Source organism: Corvus cornix, chromosome 7 (assembly GCF_000738735.6).
Source record: "Corvus cornix cornix isolate S_Up_H32 chromosome 7, ASM73873v5, whole genome shotgun sequence".
NCBI lineage: Eukaryota > Metazoa > Chordata > Aves > Passeriformes > Corvidae > Corvus > Corvus cornix.
In genome coordinates, this window is record NC_046337.1 from 5259543 (window position 1) to 5280156 (window position 20614).

At 39.7% G+C, this 20614-nt stretch overlaps 1 protein-coding gene across 1 annotated transcript in view; it reads left to right on the plus strand.

The window, feature by feature from the left end:
• The window catches only part of LOC104694222 (von Willebrand factor D and EGF domain-containing protein-like), a 170396-nt gene that overhangs the window by 96208 nt on the left and 53574 nt on the right, over positions 1–20614 (plus strand). Inside the window, exons 14-20 of the mRNA XM_039555503.1 lie at positions 2400–2504; positions 5252–5366; positions 8432–8682; positions 9911–10130; positions 14716–14853; positions 16805–16945; positions 18412–18567. Coding sequence (XP_039411437.1) covers positions 2400–2504; positions 5252–5366; positions 8432–8682; positions 9911–10130; positions 14716–14853; positions 16805–16945; positions 18412–18567 — 1126 coding nt within the window. The remainder of the gene's footprint in view (positions 1–2399; positions 2505–5251; positions 5367–8431; positions 8683–9910; positions 10131–14715; positions 14854–16804; positions 16946–18411; positions 18568–20614) is intronic.

The following is a 20614-nucleotide window of genomic DNA, read 5'->3' on the forward strand; positions in this document are numbered from 1 at the left end:
GGCATAATTAATTGAGATATCAAAATACAAACCCATGCTTGGACAGCAGATGACTTGAGCTGTCCAGGCAGATGCCTGGGTGAAGAGGTGAAAGAGCTTGGCAGGCACTAATCTAATTTGGGAAACAGCTCTCTTCCTTTTCATTAAGTTGTTGTTGCTGCATTTGTCTAGAATAAAAAAATATTTGCTAAAAATTCAGCGAGGCAAAAACTGAATTTGAACTCAGGACAGTTTTATAGCTTTCATTTTTCATTTAGAAACTTTCATACAAAGTCTGTGTAGAGTGATGCCAATAGCCAAGATCATTTCATGACAGATGAAAAACCTGAGGCAGAAGCAACAGAATTCCTGATCATCCTTTCCATCTATCCAGAAGCAGCTCCTTCTTTCCAGAAGATACTTATGCTCAAGCAAACAAGGCCCAACTCTAAGTGGGTTTTTGCCTCTTAAGATCCAAACAAGTTTAAGGTTTGCTCAGCTTAGTTCTCATCAAAGTGTTTGTTCCACATCACTAAGATGACTAATGGAAAAGCAATTAAAATAGCTATAAAACAGCACAATTCTAAACGGAGATCAGAATGGATGGTTATAATAGAATGTAGAAAAAATATAGATTAAAAAAATCAAATTTCAAGTGTTACATTTCACTCACAATGCTCGCTTCAGACAGAACAATTAGTTCAATTTTACAGTTTTTTATATTTTTCCCTGTCTAGCCATTTCTTCACCCATTATTAGTGCAATGGTATTGAGACAACATTGGATACTTTGGTAAAAGAATGAAGTTAAACGATATTTAAATTACATTAGGAATAATAAATTCTTAATGGAAGTCTTGCTGCCAGAGTCTTTCAGTGAAGAGCCGGTCTAGAGGGGGGTTGCCTATTTCCTTTTTTCTCAAAATGCAGGAGAAATTAGTTACTTCTTTTAAAAGCATTTTTACCTGTAGTACAACACGGTATAATCTAATATATCAATAGTCTAATATTTTCCTTAAACTGATGAATTTTGTTAGGTCAATTAATTTTACTGGATTTTTGGACCAATTTATATTAGTCCACAGAAGTTATTCCACTTCCACAAGTTCAAATTGTGAATATCCACGAATACTGCCTGTTCCTCTCCTTGTGGAGTTTTCTGCAGGCACAAACACTCTGAGCTCACAGTGCATTTTGAGCTGAGAACTATCCCGTGTGACATTGTGGGAGAATCTGCTCTATTATGTTCCATGAGCTTTCAACCAATTCATGATAATTGAAATTTACTAAGTATTTTATGCTCTCTGTGCTTCTGTTTATCTTTGTTCAGTTTAACATAACATTCTTTCTGTGAACTGAAAGAGTTTATTGACTGATCAAAAACTTTATGCCCTCAATCTTGTAAACATCACCTGCAAAGGGACAGGATGTTTCAGCTTTGGGGTCACAGGACAGATGGACAAGGGCTGGGGGTTGATTTCATAGCAAGAAGACACAGGGGCACCTGATGAATCCACAGCAAAGGCTCTGTTAGGCCTGCTAAACAGCAGCTTTATTTTGATTGTGAGAAGACAAAAACTGAAAAATACCTGATAAAAGGGCTTGGCTTTCCTGCTGGTTCTCATCAGTGTCTACAGCATGGCTTTCCCCAGGGTTTTGGGGTGCTCTTTAAGGTTCACACCTCTCAAGATGTCTCACAAAGTATTCTCGGAAGTTAACCACTTTCCCACACTTCTCTGGTACATTTTCATTTTTATTGTGGAAAAATTAAAATATTAATTTTCTCAACTCTTTTGTATCATGTAAGCATTCTTAGAGAAAAAAGGCCATGTTCTAGGCTTTCTGAATTACCCACATGTACCTACTGTGAGCTGGGACAGGTGACTGCTCTAATGTACCTTCCTATAGAAAGGAAACTGTTGCTCTCTCATATTGTCCACCCTTAAACATTTTATAAGGTTAATTTCAAATAACCCTATATAATACACATTCTCTTTTTTTTTTTTTTTTTTTAACTTTCAGCCCAAGGATTTTGCTTACTGACTTGCTATTAGTAAAAAAGTGGTTTTGAGTTCCAGCCAAAAATGTTAATTGTGTTCCACAACTCCTTGAAATCCCCCTTGTAGTACTTGAGTACAGCTTCCATAAGGGTATTGGAAAAATTAGCCCCTCAGGATAAAACCTAACAGCAATCAGAAAAGCTGAATGCCAGCTGAGCCAAAAGATCTTTTGGTTATTAATGAAGAGTTTCCAGTTTGGAGCATTAAGCAATTTGTTAGCTTGCAGAGCCACTCACAAGTGGTTTAATTTATCTTGCTGGCACACATCCAGTTCAAGGGGGCAGCAGTATGTGCTCCACAATGAGCAGACAGTCTCCATATGGAACATTATTACTTATAAAGATGATTTTGTATCATTTAGATCACTAACGATGGCTTCCAGTACAGTAATTCCAGAGTGCTGACCCTGTACGACGCGGTCTGCCAGGTCTGCCAATTCCATCCGACCGGACTTTGTAAATTAAAGGTAATTTAAAGATCATAAAGGTTTAATACGGATCGTTCATCTCTTCCTTAGCCCTCTCCCTCCCTCTGATGTACTCTGTGTAATAACTGCTCTGGAAGGGGAGAACCTATTTCACAGATCAGCTGCACAGCCCAACACTTCACTTTTCTCTTTCACAACCGCACGTCTGAGATATTTTATTTCTTTTTCATATTTATGTGGGGTATGAACACCTGATAGAGCATGCTTTATGATGGACCTTCCTCACACAAACACGTCAGGAAAGTCTGTGGTTAGCAATATTTATCCTTTGCAGCTGTTAGTGGGAGTAAATAAGAGTGAGGAGCCTGCCCTGAAAGGCTCAACTTCACTTCTGAAGTGTCTCTGCTATTTTCCCTCTCCCAGCCTGTTTGGTGAGGGTATATCATTTCTATTCCCATTTTCTGCCTTAGCAAGAGGCACACAAAGATGCATGTTATACAGTTTTTGTCATGTGAGAACACCCTTGAGAGAACATAAACCGTTCTTGCTTGCATTAAACACTGCTAAGTACAAACATACAGTATTTTGACAGTTTCAAAACCATAATCAGAAGTCTAGAGCTATATTTTAAACTGCCAACATGTTAGAAACTGCCTGCAGAGAACTATAACCCTCTGCTTTCCTGTGGACTTACTGGTGTAACATCCCTTGAAAAAATCTTCCCTGTTCTTTTTTCCTGAGACCTGCATTAAGCAAATCATCTGGTTTGCAGTGGGGCTTCAAAAAATTTTTGGAGGGTATTAGGTGGGCTATTGGAATGTGCTGATCCTGCTCTCCTGCCCTGAGGCAAGTATGAATTCATAGAAGGCCACCAGTCAGCTTTTTTATAAAATGAAGATTAATCAGGTGCACCTTAACTGATTTGCCTCACTGTTCTCATTAATGCTGATGAGAAAACACAGTTTTAAGACCTGCACTGATTGCAAGCACATACCAGTTACCAAAATTTTTAAAAAGTTCACTTCTTTTTCAAGTTAGTGAGTGAATAGAAGTTACCTTATAGGCCCATGTGGTAGTTTGACCTTGACTGGCTGTCCCAAAGTCCCTCTGTCACTGCTCTCAGAGAGATAAGGGCAGGGAAACCCAACGCAGCCCAACTGAGGGCAAAACCACTTTAGTTTCAGATAAAAATAATTGTGTCAGAATAATTTCACTTAAATCTAAGGTGAGGGGTTTTTGTCAAAGGCTTTCCTTATTCTTAAGTTTATGAAACTCAGAAATATCTATTTTCTCTCAATATGGTGTTCTCTAGGGATTACAGTAATTTCTATTCTAAGATGCTTCAAGGGAATATTTGAAGTAGGCTTCCAAATGCATCAGACCACAGTCTAATTACCCCTTCTACATTACTCTGCAACACCTAAATTGCTTCCAGAAAAGGTGTTTCAATTAGGGGACACTTTATATCAGGCCATTTCACATTCTGTGTTCTTTTATGGAGCCCATTCTGTACCATCCTATCACAGAAAAAAAAGTATCTTTTTTTTTTTTTTTCATCAGTGCATCAAGCCCTGGAAAACAACAATGTAATAAAATCTAATTAACATCCAGGTTTTAATGCTGGAGATCTGTCATGTTCTATCATGTTGGGGCCATTATGAGAATGTTTTTTGTTTCTCTACCTTACCTATTACTCATAAAGTAATATTATTTAAAATATTAACTCATGCAGTTTGCAAAAGAAGTTTGGGACACCAGTAAATCAGTAGACAGAAACCACAAGGCCAGTAATGGGACACATCAGTCTGGGAAAAGCCAAGGAAGGAAAAGTGAAAACGTGTTTGGTCTTGGTAGCTTCTCCCTCCTGCAGTCCCACTGTGGCCAGGACATTCCCCTTGTTCCCAAAAGTACTCCATGTTTTCCTGGGAATTGGCATGGTCAGATAAAGTCCCACCTGCCTGTGCAGCTCAACACAGGCTACAAGGCCTAACTCGGCCATTGGACCTTCCCATGGGATAGATCTTTAACTACACCTGTTAATTATGTCCCTGTGCTCACCTCTTAGAGAATGCAAGTGTCTTCTGCCCACGTGGAACCCACGTGGCTCCTCTGGCCCTGGTGGGCTCCCCAACTGGGAGAGGAGCAGGTCAGCCCAAAGGCTGCTGTGCCCACAGAGCATCACCACACGATGCTCTTTTGGGATGTTCCACTCCACCGAGGCACCGCGGATGTGCTCAGCTGTTATCTACAGCTCCCTCATGGGAGCCTAAACTCTAATGCACTCCTTTATTCTGCTTTTATAGCCCTGCTTTGGCATACATTTATGAAGAACTCCAGAAATAAGAGCAGGATTCCAGTATTTCAAACGGAGCTTTTATCTAGTCTTGGGTTTTGTGAGCCTTGTATGGCTACCTGATACTCACCACATTAACAGAAACAGCTGGGAAAAATGACCACATACACCACATGAGCGTGGAAATGGGAAAAGAGTCGCATTCTGTTGCATCCATCATCCATCTATGACAAAGAAACACCGCATTGCCTAAGCTAAAACATTCAAAGCTACAAGGATCCCAAGCTGGAACTGGAAAACTTCCACGGCTTGTTTCCTCGCTGTAAGCAGAGAACACCAACATTTAAATTGCTACTCTTTCATTGTTTCAAGAGACAAGTGAATTTCTGCTTATATCAGGAAACTATTAATTGATAATATCTTTATTTCTTATTCCTTTTTTTCCATCGCCTTCACCTCCTACCCGTTTTTATTTCCCTTTTTTTTTTGACAGGATAATACATGCAATATAGATGGACTTTGCTATGGTGAAGGAGAGTCAAGCCCTACCAGCCCTTGTCTTCTCTGTGAACCTGACAATTCTAAGTTCACCTGGTCTGTTAATGAAAGTAAGACAGGGGTTTCTTTTCTAGAATTTAGAAGCACTTATCTGTGACTTTATGACTCATTTTATTAAATATAGTGTTCCTTCATTCAGATAACCTGAATCTGTCCTGTGCAGTGCACATGGACTGTTTGCAGCGGGAATAATTGGGTGCACCAGAAATGCAGACTCCACTGCATACACTATGCATCTTTTTCTGTCTGAAATCTGATAAATCTCAGATTAATAAATGAAAAAAATACCTGAAAATAAAATTTTGATATGACAGTGCCCCATGCAGTGCCCAAGTCTGTCAGCTAAACGTGATGAACCCTAAATATCTCTGTCAGCATCTTGCAGGTACAAATCTTTAAGGAGGCAATTTGGGGAAAACACTGTTTTTAAAACACTAGTATATATTTTTGGTATCTGGAAGAATTGCTTCCTTTCTCTGAGCCAAATCTTATGAAATGCCACATAACAGAGCTTGGATTGGCAGGGAGTCCAGGTGATAGGGATCAGCCACTCTTACCTTCACTGCCACAGAACCCAAAGGCTCATTCTGCAGCCCCTCGAGGCAGGGGTCATGGACAAGTCTGCCTTTTAAAGCATCTCCTGAAGGCTGAAGACTTAATCATGGCTTTTCCATGGCTACATGCCCTGTGTAAACAGCAACCATTGCTTGCCCCACACTTCGCAGAAAATCCGTGTTTCCAGCAGCGCTATCCCCACAGCCCATCTCCTCCCTTACGTGAGCACGCTTACATCTGGTCAGTATAAAAATTAAATTACTGATTTTATTTAGATCCATGTGGTGCTTCTAGACAGAGTTTCTCTGTGCTTTTAGGCTTTGTAAACACAAACACATTACAGAAAGGTATGTGAGTCACAGAACCAGTCTGCTTGGTTTGTTGCAGTTTTATAACATCCCAAAAGCTGGCCAACTAAAACTCCCTTTGGATGTCACTCGGATGAGTAGTTAAAATGCCTAAGGGTAAGTCAGACCTGAAGAAGAACATGTACACTTGGAAGTTGTGTGTTTTCCCCCAGAAAAATATTTAAGTCCGAAGAGGGATATTGTCTGTGACTCACAAACCTTGCCTCCTTTCTGTCATAGAATCATAGAATGATAGAAACATCTGAAGGGTTTGAAATGGACCTTAAAGATCATCTTGTCCCAACCCCTGCCGTGGGCAGGGACACCTCCCACTAGACCAGGTTGCTCAGAGCCACACCTAACCTGACCTTATATTGAGTTGGCCAGAGCAGCAGCATTCCTAGGGATGAGCTGATCCTGAGTGTTACACAGACAGATTCATTACTAATACCAAGAGAGCTCAATTTTAAAATTCAGGAAATGGTTTAAAAAGTAAAAACTGCATTTGTTTTGAAATTTGTAAGACTAGAAGTGATTTGGGAACTCTGAAACCCATCATGGTTCACTTTTAAATGATGTCAACATTTAAAAGTATTTAGAAAAAAGGGTTTGTCCGACCTGTTTTCAAAAGTGCAAAAACTACTTTGAAAGTTCTGAAGTAATAGGGAGAGTGTATATATATTTACTGGATGGCAAGCAGATCTCTGTAGAATTAGAAACACTCCTCCACAGACTCCTTTCAGAACATCTGATTTTATGTTATTTTGTGCCTACCACTTCCACTTACCATCCATTCAGTTAACACCTTTGTGTTTATCCATAAATGCATACCCTGCATCAATATTTCATTGATTACTTTTGGGCACAACTTTTATGGGCTCCATGGCTTCAGTGTTTGGGAAATAAAAGGTAAATGAATAGATGGAAGCTTTCAACAGTGATGCCAGGACAATCTGCTGGACAAGCATTTTAGGAAGCTCTCATAGCACAGCAGCAATAAAGGAGATACATATTTAAATAATTGCATAATCTAAACCGTGCTATGGAAAGCAAAGTTGGATAGAAATGATATGCACCACAAAAAAAAACCCTAATGGTGATTTCCCATGAGCATAATGCAGGGAGTCCTTATGAGAACAAGTATATAACGTTAGAGCATGGCTTGAAATTAATCCTCGGTATTAGAAATGTGCTTTAAGTTAAACATAACTATGGTCAAATTACATTGTGAGAAGACTCCTTTAAATATCAATACCTGTCAATTTGCACTACTGGTTAAAGAGGAAAGATGCCTTGAGACTGGGGAGGCTTAGGACATGGACATGAAATTCCTGGCCCTGAAAAGAGTTGCTGTCACCTCAGGGTACTCATCAGATCTTACTTTTCCTTGGCTTCTAATTATAAAATATTATCATTTTCTCTACCTTGTCCCCCTTGCCTACGTACATTGGAAGTATCTTCAGGTAGCATTTGTCTTCTGCTGTTAAATAGCCTTGTAAAATTAGGGGGGTTTATCTTCATTGAGGAAATACTGAATGTAAACAGCAACCCTAGAAATAACAGTGCCAAAGGTGACATGATACACACCACTGTCACTGGGGATAGAGAGTCTCAGCATCCCTGACGTATCTGCAGTGGCACTGAAAAGACCTTTGTTCCTGATGGAATGTCCAGCTGAATTCAGTCAAGCTGCTTGGGCTTAATTATTCCTCATCGGTAAAGGCAGGAGAGTCTACTCAATGAAAGAGTTACAATTTACTTTTCCCTCTGAGTTGTCCTCCCAATTAATATTTCATTCATCCTTTTGAGATTTATTTTACTTATATTTAAATGGATGGATGGTAGATAGATTAAACAAGTATGTAAGTATAAGAAATATAACTAATTGCAGTTTTAGTAAGAATTGGTATTAGGGGGAGATTCTAGAAAATCATGCATTATTTACTCCCATAGATCGGATAGCACATCAAAATTAATCAAAGTGCAGGATGGGACAAAAATTCAGTATAGGGCACAAAAAAAAGGTGAGAAAAAAGGTGTTCTTTTTGGTAAAGCCATTTGCTCCCTCTAAGACCCAAATCACTTCCTCCATCAGCCTCTGGGTATGCTCTGTACATTTTCTTTGAAAGCAGTGCTTCAAAGACCCGCTCTGAGAATCTTTACATGGGAGAAACTGGAGTTTATGTAATCATGGTTTCATTTTTGCTGTTTAGACAACCTGCCTCCTGTGTTCCAGGCCCCCTCCAGCCAGCTGCTGACATTTATTGGTGAGAATTTTGTTTACCAGCTAATAGCAGTGGATCCAGAAGGGTCAGCTGTGCTATTCATCTTGGAGGCTGGGCCACGGGATGCCAGGCTCTCTCCTGCTGGCCTTCTTCTCTGGAAAGTTGATTCAGAAGAAATGCAGACCTTTGAATTCACTGTGTCAGATGAGTGCAATGCACAGAGCAGATACTCTATTGAGGTAAGGGAAAGAACACTTTAAAGGAAAAACAAAACAAACCTGTTTGTCACGTCAACATTACTGTGCAATCGTCACCATAGCTAATAATTTGTTACTGTCTTGAAAAGCAAGGCTTCAGCTATTTCCTCATAAGTGTATAATATCCAGCACAGCAATAATGATCAATTAATGGAATAAATATCTCTGAGAACATAGAAACTATATATACAGGGAACAAGAGAGAGTGCTATTGACTGCTGTTTGAAAGAACATTCTTGCAGAGCCTTTTAATGGTTCATTAATCTGCTTTAAAATTCACATTCTGCATCTGGATTGCACAAAAAAAGCATATAACATAAAATACCAGGATTTAGCTATAAAAGGGAGATTATAACTCATTCTCAATGATATTTTTAGAGGATGTCTTGCTCTTATGTCATTACACCACACTCTAAGTTTCTTGGCAGAGCTTGTGCATGGCTTTGTCTTTATTGTATAGGCTAACATTAATCCTCTGATCGGATGAGCTAATAAAGCAGCATGCACACTCTTGACATAAGAACAGTTTTGTGAAGAAAAGATTTTTATTCCCAGAGATTCCTATTTTTACTTATTCAAACCACAAAATACCAATCTGCTGAACCCACACAGCAGAGGGGAAACTGGAGCCTAGATATAGTTTTAATGGAAATATTTCAAACTAGACCTGTGTTATCTAGGGGAGATAATGCAGAGCTTTGAATCCGTTGAAATGCAGTTCTTGTACATACGTAAAATACAACCATGGATCTCCCTTCCCTGAAGAGAGAGACCAGATAAGGAATAGCCACAGTCATGTTCCTGCCTGGGAGCCATTTGTAATGTGAAAGAGGAAGGTGGGCAGGCAGGCAAAGAGAAGAGATTTTTCCTTTCTTCTTTGAAGAATAAGGAACAAATTCTGCCCTCAGATACCATGTGAAAGCTGCTGTTACAGCAAATAAGGTTGAGGTTTTTTCCTTATAAGAAGTCAGAATGTGCCCCTAAATGATGAAAAAAGAAATCCCTTTGAAGTCGAGCTCTCAGTCAAATAAATAAGTACTCTGAGTATAGGACCATCTATCTAGACAAAGGAAATTGGTTAGAAATAAGTTTCCATCATACTGGATAACGTTTGCAGTGCAAATCTTCCCCTTCCTAAAGCGTAACAATACACCTCCCAGCTGTGATCATTCACAGGAATCTTACCACAATTCCCTTTTGCCTTCCCCAGGTTGTAGTGAAGCCCTGCAGCTGCCTCAGTGGTGGCACATGTGTCACCAATATTAAATACCCTCCAGGCCTTGGTGAATACCTGTGCTTATGTCCAAATGGATTTGATGGAGAATTCTGCCAGGAAGACACCAGGGACTGCAAATCAAACCCCTGCGGCAGCGGAACCTGCGTGGACAGCATGGAGAGCTACGTCTGTAAATGCCCCCCTGGTTTGGGAGGTAACACATCACTGTTGGCATCTCTGGTTTAACTACAGATATATTGAGCTACAGGATTTTTGAGTGTGGCATGACCACAACGTCTGCCAAATGGACTGCAAACATAATCCTGTTCTTCTGCTGTCAGGGCTTAGCTTTAGACATAGACAGAAATGTGCAAAAGCAGCTATTTAATGATAAGGAAAAACCACCTAAAGCTCTGTTGTCCTGAAATGATCGCTCAAGGAGGATGTGAACCTCCCTGATCTCTGTTGCTTCCTGCTCATTTCCCATGGATTTGTCCATCCATGAGATGAGCTAGGAGAAGACTGAGTGTAAGAGAGAAAAGGCAAAGATCCACGGCCCTTTTGCACTCGACAGGATTTCACTTAATTAAACTGAGGAAAGAACTGGGATTAAATGGGTTTTTTAGGTCTAGGAAGGAGAAGTAGAGATGGAAAACATGGAAATATAAATTGTCCTTTAGTCCTGCTTGAAGCTTCACTAAACTTAAGCATTAGAAAATCACAAGCCCATTGAGTTGTCAGACGTGACAATAAAACAAAATCTAACCCTTGAAACTCTTCAAGGCTGGTGCCCTGATTTTGGAACTCTATCTAAGCCAAAACCAGAACAGCTGGCCAAAATGTGATTTTAAGAAACAAAGGGAAGAAAGATGATCACTTAACCCCCTGCTCTGTTCACATTCTTGAGACCCATAAGGCTGGCTGCTGTCAGTGTTGTAAGTTTGAAAAATCAACTAGAAGCAACATCAAATGGACATAATTATCACCACTTTTGGTGCATATATATAGAAAAAAATCTCATTTTTAAACAAAAGCAGTGAACAGATTTTACTCAGTGGGCAAGGTACTCTTCCTGCCTGTCAGCAGCTCATGAAACCTTCATTGTTTCATTCATTTTGGTCATGTGGGACTGCAAGCCCAGAGTTCATTTTTATAAAATTCCAGCAGAAATGAAAAATAAAATCATTCAGAAGTACAGAAAAATGGCTTAAAAATTCTGTGACACCTAATCTGTGTTGACTCCAGGTAATGCTACCTAATGGCCAAAGCCTGCTGCTGTCCAAAGTCTTTACAGAGACTCCACTGAGGCAAGAACACACAAGCCTAAGCTTGGAGAATAAAGTTATAAAGTGGAAGCTTGATCAAAATATAAAAATCCCTAAGCCAACCAAACATATGCTGAGTGTCCTGAATCCTCTGGAAAGAACATTCCTATGAGCACAGGGAAAATTGGGAATTTTTTATTGTGTATTTGCTTAAACACTGAAGATATACAATGAGAAAAAGTATTGGTTGTCTGTAAGGAGTTGGATGAAATGAATAAAAATCAATATAATTCTATGAGTTAATGACCTCAGTGGACCTGCCGACCAGAGAGACAGGGGCACACAGCACCTTGATGGCCAAAGAAACACCAGGTTTTCCTGCACCTTTAATTCTTGCAAGTTAAATAACAGTGCAATGGTTTTGCTGTTCTTCCCAAAATGCCACAACACAAGCAACAAAAGAAAATAAAATATGATTGAGTGAAAAAGGAATACATCTCAAAGTTTTAATAGCAGGTGAAAAATTGTAAGCAAGTGGAGCTGAAAGCCAGCTGGGAAGCAGATGATTTCACTTCAGGGCAGGTTCGGTGACAACAATAAAACTCATTCTTGATGCTGTGTTTATGCCTCAATTCCCCAGAAAACCATCAATAATCTAATGAGAAGGCAATGCTATGCAGCTCAAGTGACAGCACCAGTTCACCATCAAATCTCTACAAATGACAGCAAACAGGCAGTAGAAAAAAGAGGTGAACTTGTGAGAGCTTCCCAAACACCCCTGCAAGGGAGGCAGCAACTCAGGTGCATCAGGGTAAGGGTAAAATATAAGAATGGGAACAAGGCAGGGAGAAAAGCCAGGTAGAAAATCTGAGAGGAGGCTGACTCCAGAATTATTACTGGGTCTCTGAGTGCTCAAAGTTAATTCATTTTTCATCTACATTGTTGACAAGATAACAAGGATCCCTGTTGTTTATTGTTTTGGCCACAGAAAACAAGAACATCACCCACCTGAGAACAGAACTCATCCTTGAAAGCTACCCCCATCACAAAATCATTATTTCTTTCCCCATATACCAGTGATTAGTACAAAGTTGGGGGTGGGATGGGGAGCAAGATGGAAGGATAATTTCATTTTATATTTCAGGAAACTGAAGAAACTCCCAGGATTTGTTAATGGTTTCTAATAACCATAGAGCCCCTAAATGATATTTTTCTGTTCCTTTAGAGTCAACTTAATGTGAACACAGTCAAAAAATCTTTCTTTGCATCTGTAGGTGGTCAGCTCCTATTGAGGCATGAAAGGACTTTATTTTCTCAGACAACTTTCCATGCAGGGATGGAGAAATATAGCTGGCACACAAACAGATGGTACAGCCTTGGAACTTGAAGAACTTCTATTCCTATTAGTTTTATTTGTACTGTAGCAGTGCCAAGACAGTTGAGACTCCCCTGTGCTACAGTGCACTGGAGGTCATGCAAACAGAATAATTGACACTTCTTGGTGCAGACAGTTTACTGTCTATTTCTGCCGCTTCTTCAGCATCATCCAGCCAAGTTTCAGTCTTTGCAAACATTTATCCTTGGATTCATCGGGATTATCATTATGCCCAGATTGGTCAGACACTGTTTAAAATCAAATCTCTCTGTGTGAAAAGCAGTGCTTGCATAGTTTCACCTTTACATCACAAAAAACAGCCAAGTGGCTGAGTTTTAAAATTTATCTTGTTACTTAAAAGTGTTCCTTTGATTCTTGTAATTCCCTCATCTTTGAGATTTGAAAGACAGCACTTTGCACTGAAACTACAGAATTTTAAGGTAAGAAGGAGAGTATGAGAGGGACCAAGGGAGAAGTGACTGAAACTGGGAACTTTGCTCCTACTCTCATTGTCTATGGTATCATGTTTAGTTTTTGTATGATACTCAGAGAAAGAAAGTAATTACTAATCTAATCAGAGGGTAACTCGTTCAATATTTTCCATAATGTGATGTCTTATAATTTCCCAATGCATCTCCAGAAATCAGCATCAGAGAAAAGCAGCCTGATGCCAGGAATGTGATAATTAAATAATGAAATATAAACAGTCAGCCAAAATATAACAAGGGAAGGAAAAAGGTAAGCCTAGCCCTGCAACACTGTGTGAGGTCCAGTTTCAATAAATGAAGCAAGAAGCAAGAAAACCAGAACAAATGGCACAGGAAAAGGGGTGTGGCTTTCATGCTGCTGGTTTTTTTCCTCAAGAAGAAGCAGGCATGGGAAGGTGATGTCACTGGCTTTTTAGGCAGCTCAATCTATAAAGAGACTTCAATTTGAGTTTTGTACATTGAGATGCCATTTTAACTTGAAAGGACTAGTGGAAGCTGTCTGCAATGCTGAGGCAATGAGAGATTATGTTGTAAGATGAATAATAATGCTCTGTTTTTATCATCCTGCAATTCATTCTACCATGACAAATTTCTTTTTTGATGGGAAAAAAGAGAAGATTCCTTTATCCTTAGACCTTTTGTCACGATAAATCTGGGTATCTGATATGGAACAAACCTTTCTGTACCCGTCTTGGGGCAGGTACCTCGGTTCTCCAGAAGCTGTCCCAATCTCCTTGTATATTCCTACAGGGACAAAGGGGATGCTCTAATAGAAGTGACCTGGGCTGGTTTGTGACCTGCCCTCAGGGCTGTACATCCTGTGACCAGCAAGAGCCAGGCAAGTTTGCCTAAGTGCACAGAGATAGCAGCACCTGAAGCCCGAGGGAGTTTTAAACAAAATTATATTTGATAACTCTGCCTCATTGCTGTTCAGATAGTAATTTTAACTTTTAGGTCACCGTCCCCTAGAGGTATTCACTAAACCACTCAAAATTGTGAATTTGAATATCAGTTGCTTCAAGGGATTTTTAAAACCTTCTTTCAAAAATCAGCAATAGTCAAGAGATACTGTTTTGGATCCAGATCCTGTGGCAGCCTATCTTCTGAACACCAGTACTGTGTGACATTTTCAGAGTGTTTCTTCAAATTTTAATTTTAAGTAGAAAAACTTGGAGTTGTTTTTTTTTAAAAATCTGATCATTTTGTAAGGTTCACCTTCAGCCAGACTCTATCAGGCTGGTTCACAGATATGTGGAAAACACAAGAGGTCAGTACCTGGCTCCTCATATCCTGAAGCCAAAATGGTGGAGTTCTTTGGCTTCCTCAGTATATGACAAAGATCTCACATGAACAAGACAACAAAAGCAGCAGCAAAGATGTGAAATGCAGGGGAAATATTAATTTCATTTATGTGCATTTTTATTTAACATGCACAGCTTTCCAGGAGCAGTAGTCTCAAGTTCAGCACTTCTGGTGCCAATAACGAAGTAATAAACAGTGTGATAAAAGCAGGTTTAAGTGAGACAGTGGGGAATTTGGCTGGAACATGAGTGACATACCCTGTAATGAGTTTGCAGCTGAGAAGTGAGCCTTTGTCTGCTTCAACATTTGAGCTGAAGTATAAACAGGGAATCTTTCCTGATTATTAACTTCCCCTTTGCTTTGCCACAGGGCTTACGTGTCAGGAAGACAAGAATGAATGCGAAGAGAGTCTCTGTTTTCCTGGAGTGTCTTGTATGAATACCTTTGGATCTTATGCATGTGGAATTTGCCCCAGTGGGATGGAGGGAAATGGTAAAACTTGCAAATGTAAGTGTTTTACATGATTTATTTTAATAGATGGGGGGAAAAATGGGCTCAATTCTACTGTTATCCCTAATTGAATACTTTGCCACTCATTTCAAGTACAGAGCCTTAAATGTAAAAAACAGATTATTGTCATGTTTTATTAATGTAGATATTTGCAAATTGCTCTGCTACTTTTCATTTTGGTAGAGAACGAACACCACAGCATGCAAAAAAGTACTTTCCAGATAGATAATTTCTAAGGACATTCTGCACATTCTCCACTATTTCACTCCTAAGTATACATCCATGAGTGAGTTTGGGGCACACCCCCAGGGCTGATTTTTGTTTGGGTGGCAGCTGGAGGGAGAGTAAGAGGAAGAAGGTCCCTGTGCCAATCCTTCCCATCCTTTCAGCTCTGTTCCCAAGGTGTGTTTTCATCAGAGGACACAACCCATGGATGCTTGGCATGAAGTCATTCCTCAGATCCCAGCTCATGAAGAAAATGGCCATGAACAGGTTTAAATCTACCCCATATTTGCTTTTGGGGCAACAGACTCTTTATTGGGGAGCCTACAGCGACTTTGAGACCTTCCAATGCACTTGACATGAGTGGCACACACTCTGCTTGTTTCAGTCACATAGGCACAGGCCTTCTCCAAACCGATTTTTTTTAACCAGAAGGAGATAAATCAACACTTGAAGACTCTTTTTGTTTGTTTGTTCATTGGTATTTCCAAAGAAATCCAAGAAGTTTTACTGTGCAGTCATTAACATTTCCTCGTATTCACTATAAAAAGGAAAAAAGTATCCCTTGTGAACAGAGTGAGTGGGAACTGCAGGACCCTGGTGCCAGCAGCAGTGTCTTTGCCAGGCTGACCAAACATCCCTTCAATCATGTTGCCAAATATATCTATATAAAGTCTTCTGTGCTGTATCATTTGGCCACACTGGTTATTTCAAAGTGATTTTGCATCTGGTTCACAAATGCATATTTTAGTGGTTAATTTGACCCACAAAGGAAGGATATACAAATAATATCCCTTTATACAAATAATGTGCTTTTGAAAGATATAACATTTCTTACTTTGCATTTTTTTAATTACAGACAAAAAAATCCATTTCTGAAGTGCACATTTATTGGAAGAAATAAACCTGAGGGCTTATTTGTTCACCTGAGATAGGATAGAAATCATTATTTTTAGTTCTGATTCAGTGACTTAGTATTCCTGCTCATACTTCCCTTATTTAAGCAAGTATAGAGGGAAGGAGGGAAGGAGGACTGAAGTAGTTCTATAGCTCCTGAAGTGAGCAACAGCACATTGCATTGTTTAATACACATAAAGAGTCAAAGTTTCAGTCTTTATTAAGAGTAGAGAATATTCAAGAGACACAGGGCAATAATTGTTTAACTTGCAGCACTATCCACATAGACTTTATCCCTAATTCATTACCTTAAAGTTATGCAGAAAATCACATTTTTCAGAGTCTCCTCATTGCATCCACATACAGTTTTTACAGGTATTTTGACACACACGAAGCTGGCAGCTGAACTCACTGAAGCCCACAAACACACTCACCAGAGTTTCAGAGAGAAGCTTTCAAGGAGAGGCAAGACTCAGAGCACAGCTGCCAGGGTGAGGTGTAGCATCCCCAGCCAAGGAGCAGAGCTGTCAAACACTGGTTGACCTGAGGCTTTCCAAGTGCCCTGAGCCCAGTGAAAAAATCACAGTGCATAGTACGACTCCTACATAAGCAAATTTCAGAGATTTTAGGCATAATAATTTTTCTTACACTTGGTTGAAGCTTTGCTGCGTGTCAGCAGCTGGACCCACCTGATCTACCTTTACTTGCTTGTTGGCTTCCAGAGTAAACTTCTGCCAGGTTACCTGATTTGCTGTTGCTGTGGCTTTTTATCATCAATCAGAGCTAAGCTCTAACACCTTGTCTCTTGTCTCTGTGATATTTTCCACAGCTGTGCTTGCTGCTGACGTTACAGAAGCTTTAAGCAATGGCAAAGGTGAATTGAACAGGACTAAGGTTAAGCAGCCACTGCAGTCCTTAGATGCAAAGGATTCTCCTGCAATTAAGAATTTTAATATAAGTGATAGGCATGGTAGGTATACAAGGACATGAAATCTTTTCCATTTGGGGCAGTTTATGTATTCAGAAATCATTAATTTTAACACCTTAACAGTAAATACAAACTAGTTGTTTATAGTACAAGAAAATTTGAGTTAGAAATAAAAACCCTCTTAATACATCAGACTGTGGGTTGCTGCTAAACAATTTGAGATGGAAGGGAGGCATTACAACAATGACAGAGCAGTCAGGCTTAATTCGAAATCACATCACTTCTGAGGTAGGACAGAACCACTCCAAATTTTAGTGATCAATGGAAAGCAAGATGATAAGAGTGGCGGCTTATGCCAGCTTGCCATAACCAAGTGATGATGGTGTTTTATTTCAGTATTCAGTGGGCAGCCACTGAATTAATAATGAGTTTTAAGCATAAGTGAAGATCAGCTCGAGGAATCAACTTGCCTGTGGCTGTAGCTTTTCCCAGAGGTGCAGCACTACAGCACTCCCTGACATGGGTGTGCACCTGCATGATGCTTTTGTTGGTCCTGCCCTAATGAGTGTTGCATGTTTAATTGATTTTCTAGCGAAAGATGGCAGCAAAAAATTGAGATTGGTCATATCTGTTGTGTAGAGGCATATGTAAAACAACAGGGTTTTTTTTCCTTAACCTCTTTTTTTTAAAAAAATATCTGTACCAGGCCAGCCAACCCCTAAGCAGAACTTGCTTCTTGCAGGTATCCTATATCATGATGCTGTAGGTAAAGTGCAAGAACAATGCAGAAAATACTTGAGAATTATGATGGAGACCTCACTGGAGGCAATTAAAAAAGATCTAAAACCATCATTAAGATTGTATTCATCATCTGTTCTCTGTCTTGACACTGTTAAATACTTCATAGGCAGTTCATATACACTTGTTATTCAGTGACATCATAAGTGATAAAACATTATATATTACCAGAGTGTTAAATTTGCACATAGTCCTAAAATAATTAAAGCAGTTTTCTGCAATACAAGGTTTGACACATTAAGGATGATTTCCAGATCAGAAACATATGTACTTCACAGTGTAATTTCAAAAGTAGAGTATAGGTGCTGTAAGGTTTGATAATTACCTTCCAATTACAAAAGACCAAAAAGATGTCAAATAGTACCTTTTCTCACTCAGTTAATCTTTCACTTATGCTGAAAATTACGGTTTCTATATTGTACATGATAAATGCCAAACAAGTTGGAGTAATAAACTTGAAAACATGTAATTGGAGGACTAATAAATCTTGCTGTAATGAGAAACAGCTGTTCCGTTACACTATGCCTACAGGACATTCTCATGCTTGGCTCAAGGTTTGGGAACATTTTGCATTAATTAGACTTTAAAAGAATAAAAGCAGTTATAAAGCTTTAGCTGGGCTCAGGCAGTCACTGATAAATTTTAGATATGGGTTTCATCTGAGAAATTATTAATAACACGCTTGAACTCCCCTTTTTTTGGCCATGCAGCACCTGTGTCACACGTCCCCAGCTGTGCCAACAAGCCGTGTTTCCCTGGAGTGCTGTGCTTTGACAGGAAACCCCCCTACGTTGGGTACGTCTGTGGCCGGTGTCCAGCAGGGTTCTCTGGAAACGGTCGAATGTGTACCAAAGTCCCCAGACCAGGTACTTTCTATTTATTTAGAAATTTAAAAGGTTTTGCATGGGAAGGCTGTGAGAAAGTGTGAGCTAGCCTGGCATTACAGCACACTGTACTCCGTAATCAAACCCTGACGGCTGTGTTCTGTCACTCTCACCTGAGGAGCAGGTGGCAGGAATTATTTCAGGAATACCTGGCTCCATGAGTTGAAATCCAATAGATTAACCACCTCATTTGCTGCTAGGGAGAATTCTTCAAGACAGGAATTGTTCAATGGTATGAATCACCACATCTGTATTTCTGCCACAGCAAGGGCACAGGACTTCAGAACATGTTTCCTCCTCAGTGAGATCAGAACATGACACATGCCAGTATCACTCAGCCCTCCTTCTTTCCTAATTCTGCTGCAAGGCATCTGTTCCACAAGGTGACCTGTGAAGACAATAATGAAGTGTCATGCAAGAGCAACTATACCAACAACTGAAGGCAACAGATAATTAAAGAATTTCTATAGTATTGTTCATAGCCTGGGCAATAGTCTTCCTTGGGGAGCTCTGAAACTCAGCTGCTCCCATCAATCTCTGAGGACTGAAGAGAAGACCTCATAAAAGGAAAGCTGGGTCCTGACCTCAGGCAGAAAGTGACAGTGGCACAGCAACCACTGTCACCTGATCTTGCTCTGTCTCAATGATATTCCCATAATTCAGTGTATGGTTCTATAGGGACAGTCTGGATGATTGTCCCCTTTCTACTGCACAGACTGCACTGCCAGGAATACTCATGTTTATTCCTTAATAGCAGTAGTTGCTAGGTTAGGTTCCTTGGTTTTCTTCTAGATCTTTTTCCTAAGTATTCAAGACAGAGGCTTGAAACCTGTCAAATTGTTCCCTGACCTACACTTGACCAAACCCCCTTCACTTCCCATTCTGTATCCAAGTCAATGATTGTTACCTTGTTGCTGTGTTTTAACACACTCTATCAAAGTGGAAGCAATTTTACTGTGTAGTGTAGTTATCGTACAATCTCTTTGAACTATAAATTGATTTTAGCTAGTTCTCAGAATCGAAAGGTCACAAAAATAAACCCAACACTTCTCTCTCCCTAGCAATGAGTATGTACAAAGTATTACTTAGTTTTCCAGTGTCACTAAGCCAGCTACTGACTCTTCTATAACTTGGGGAAGCTGTAAAAGTGGTTGAGGAAGAAGAAAAATCACCGTGCATATAAATAACTTTTCTGTTATTGCCCAAAGCTGTGCCTTGTCATTAATGGGATAATGGGATACACATTGTGCACCCCAAAGGCCCTTTAAATGCTGTCGAGTAGAACAGACATTCTACAGCTGTAGGTATTGGTACAGTAAACCAGGCACATTTACACTGTACTTATATAAACATTAACCAATAAATTCGTCTGTGGTCCAGAAAGGGGAATGCAGAGAGTAGCTGCCATTTGCTGTGATTCATACCTGTCATATACCACTCCAGGCAAGACTTAAGAAATATCCCAGGTATCAGGATCTGAAACAAGTACCTGCTTCCTTCAAAAGCGAACTGTGTATCAGAGGCAGGGGGATTGTTTCACATTTTTCTCTCAAATATGCAAACTGAGTCAGGACTTCATGCTGCAAATGATGCCAGCTCAAACACTTTGGGAAGGGAATGAAGAGGAATTACATTTTTTGTTCCAACAGAACCTTGTATTCACTCCTGTGAGTTATATCATAATATAAGCGATGAGAATCTTGTGCCTCAAGGTTAAACAAGAGTAGTCATTTGTTTTAATACTTAGAAATGAAAGCAATTGTTGCAGCTGTATGAGTGTCCTAATTTATGACCAAAATGATGGGCTTAACTTTCCTTCCCAAGTGCTTTGCCAGTAGAAGCAGAATTATTGTATAGCATTGATGGTTAAAAGATATCAGACAAAAAAGAATTAACTTTCAATTAAATTTATGTACAGTTGTGGATTATGATGATTGTGAAATCCTCCCCATTGGAATAATAGCTTCTCTCCCTTGTAATGTATGCCATCAGTCTTCAAATGAAACAGAACAAATCCTCTTCAGCTTGC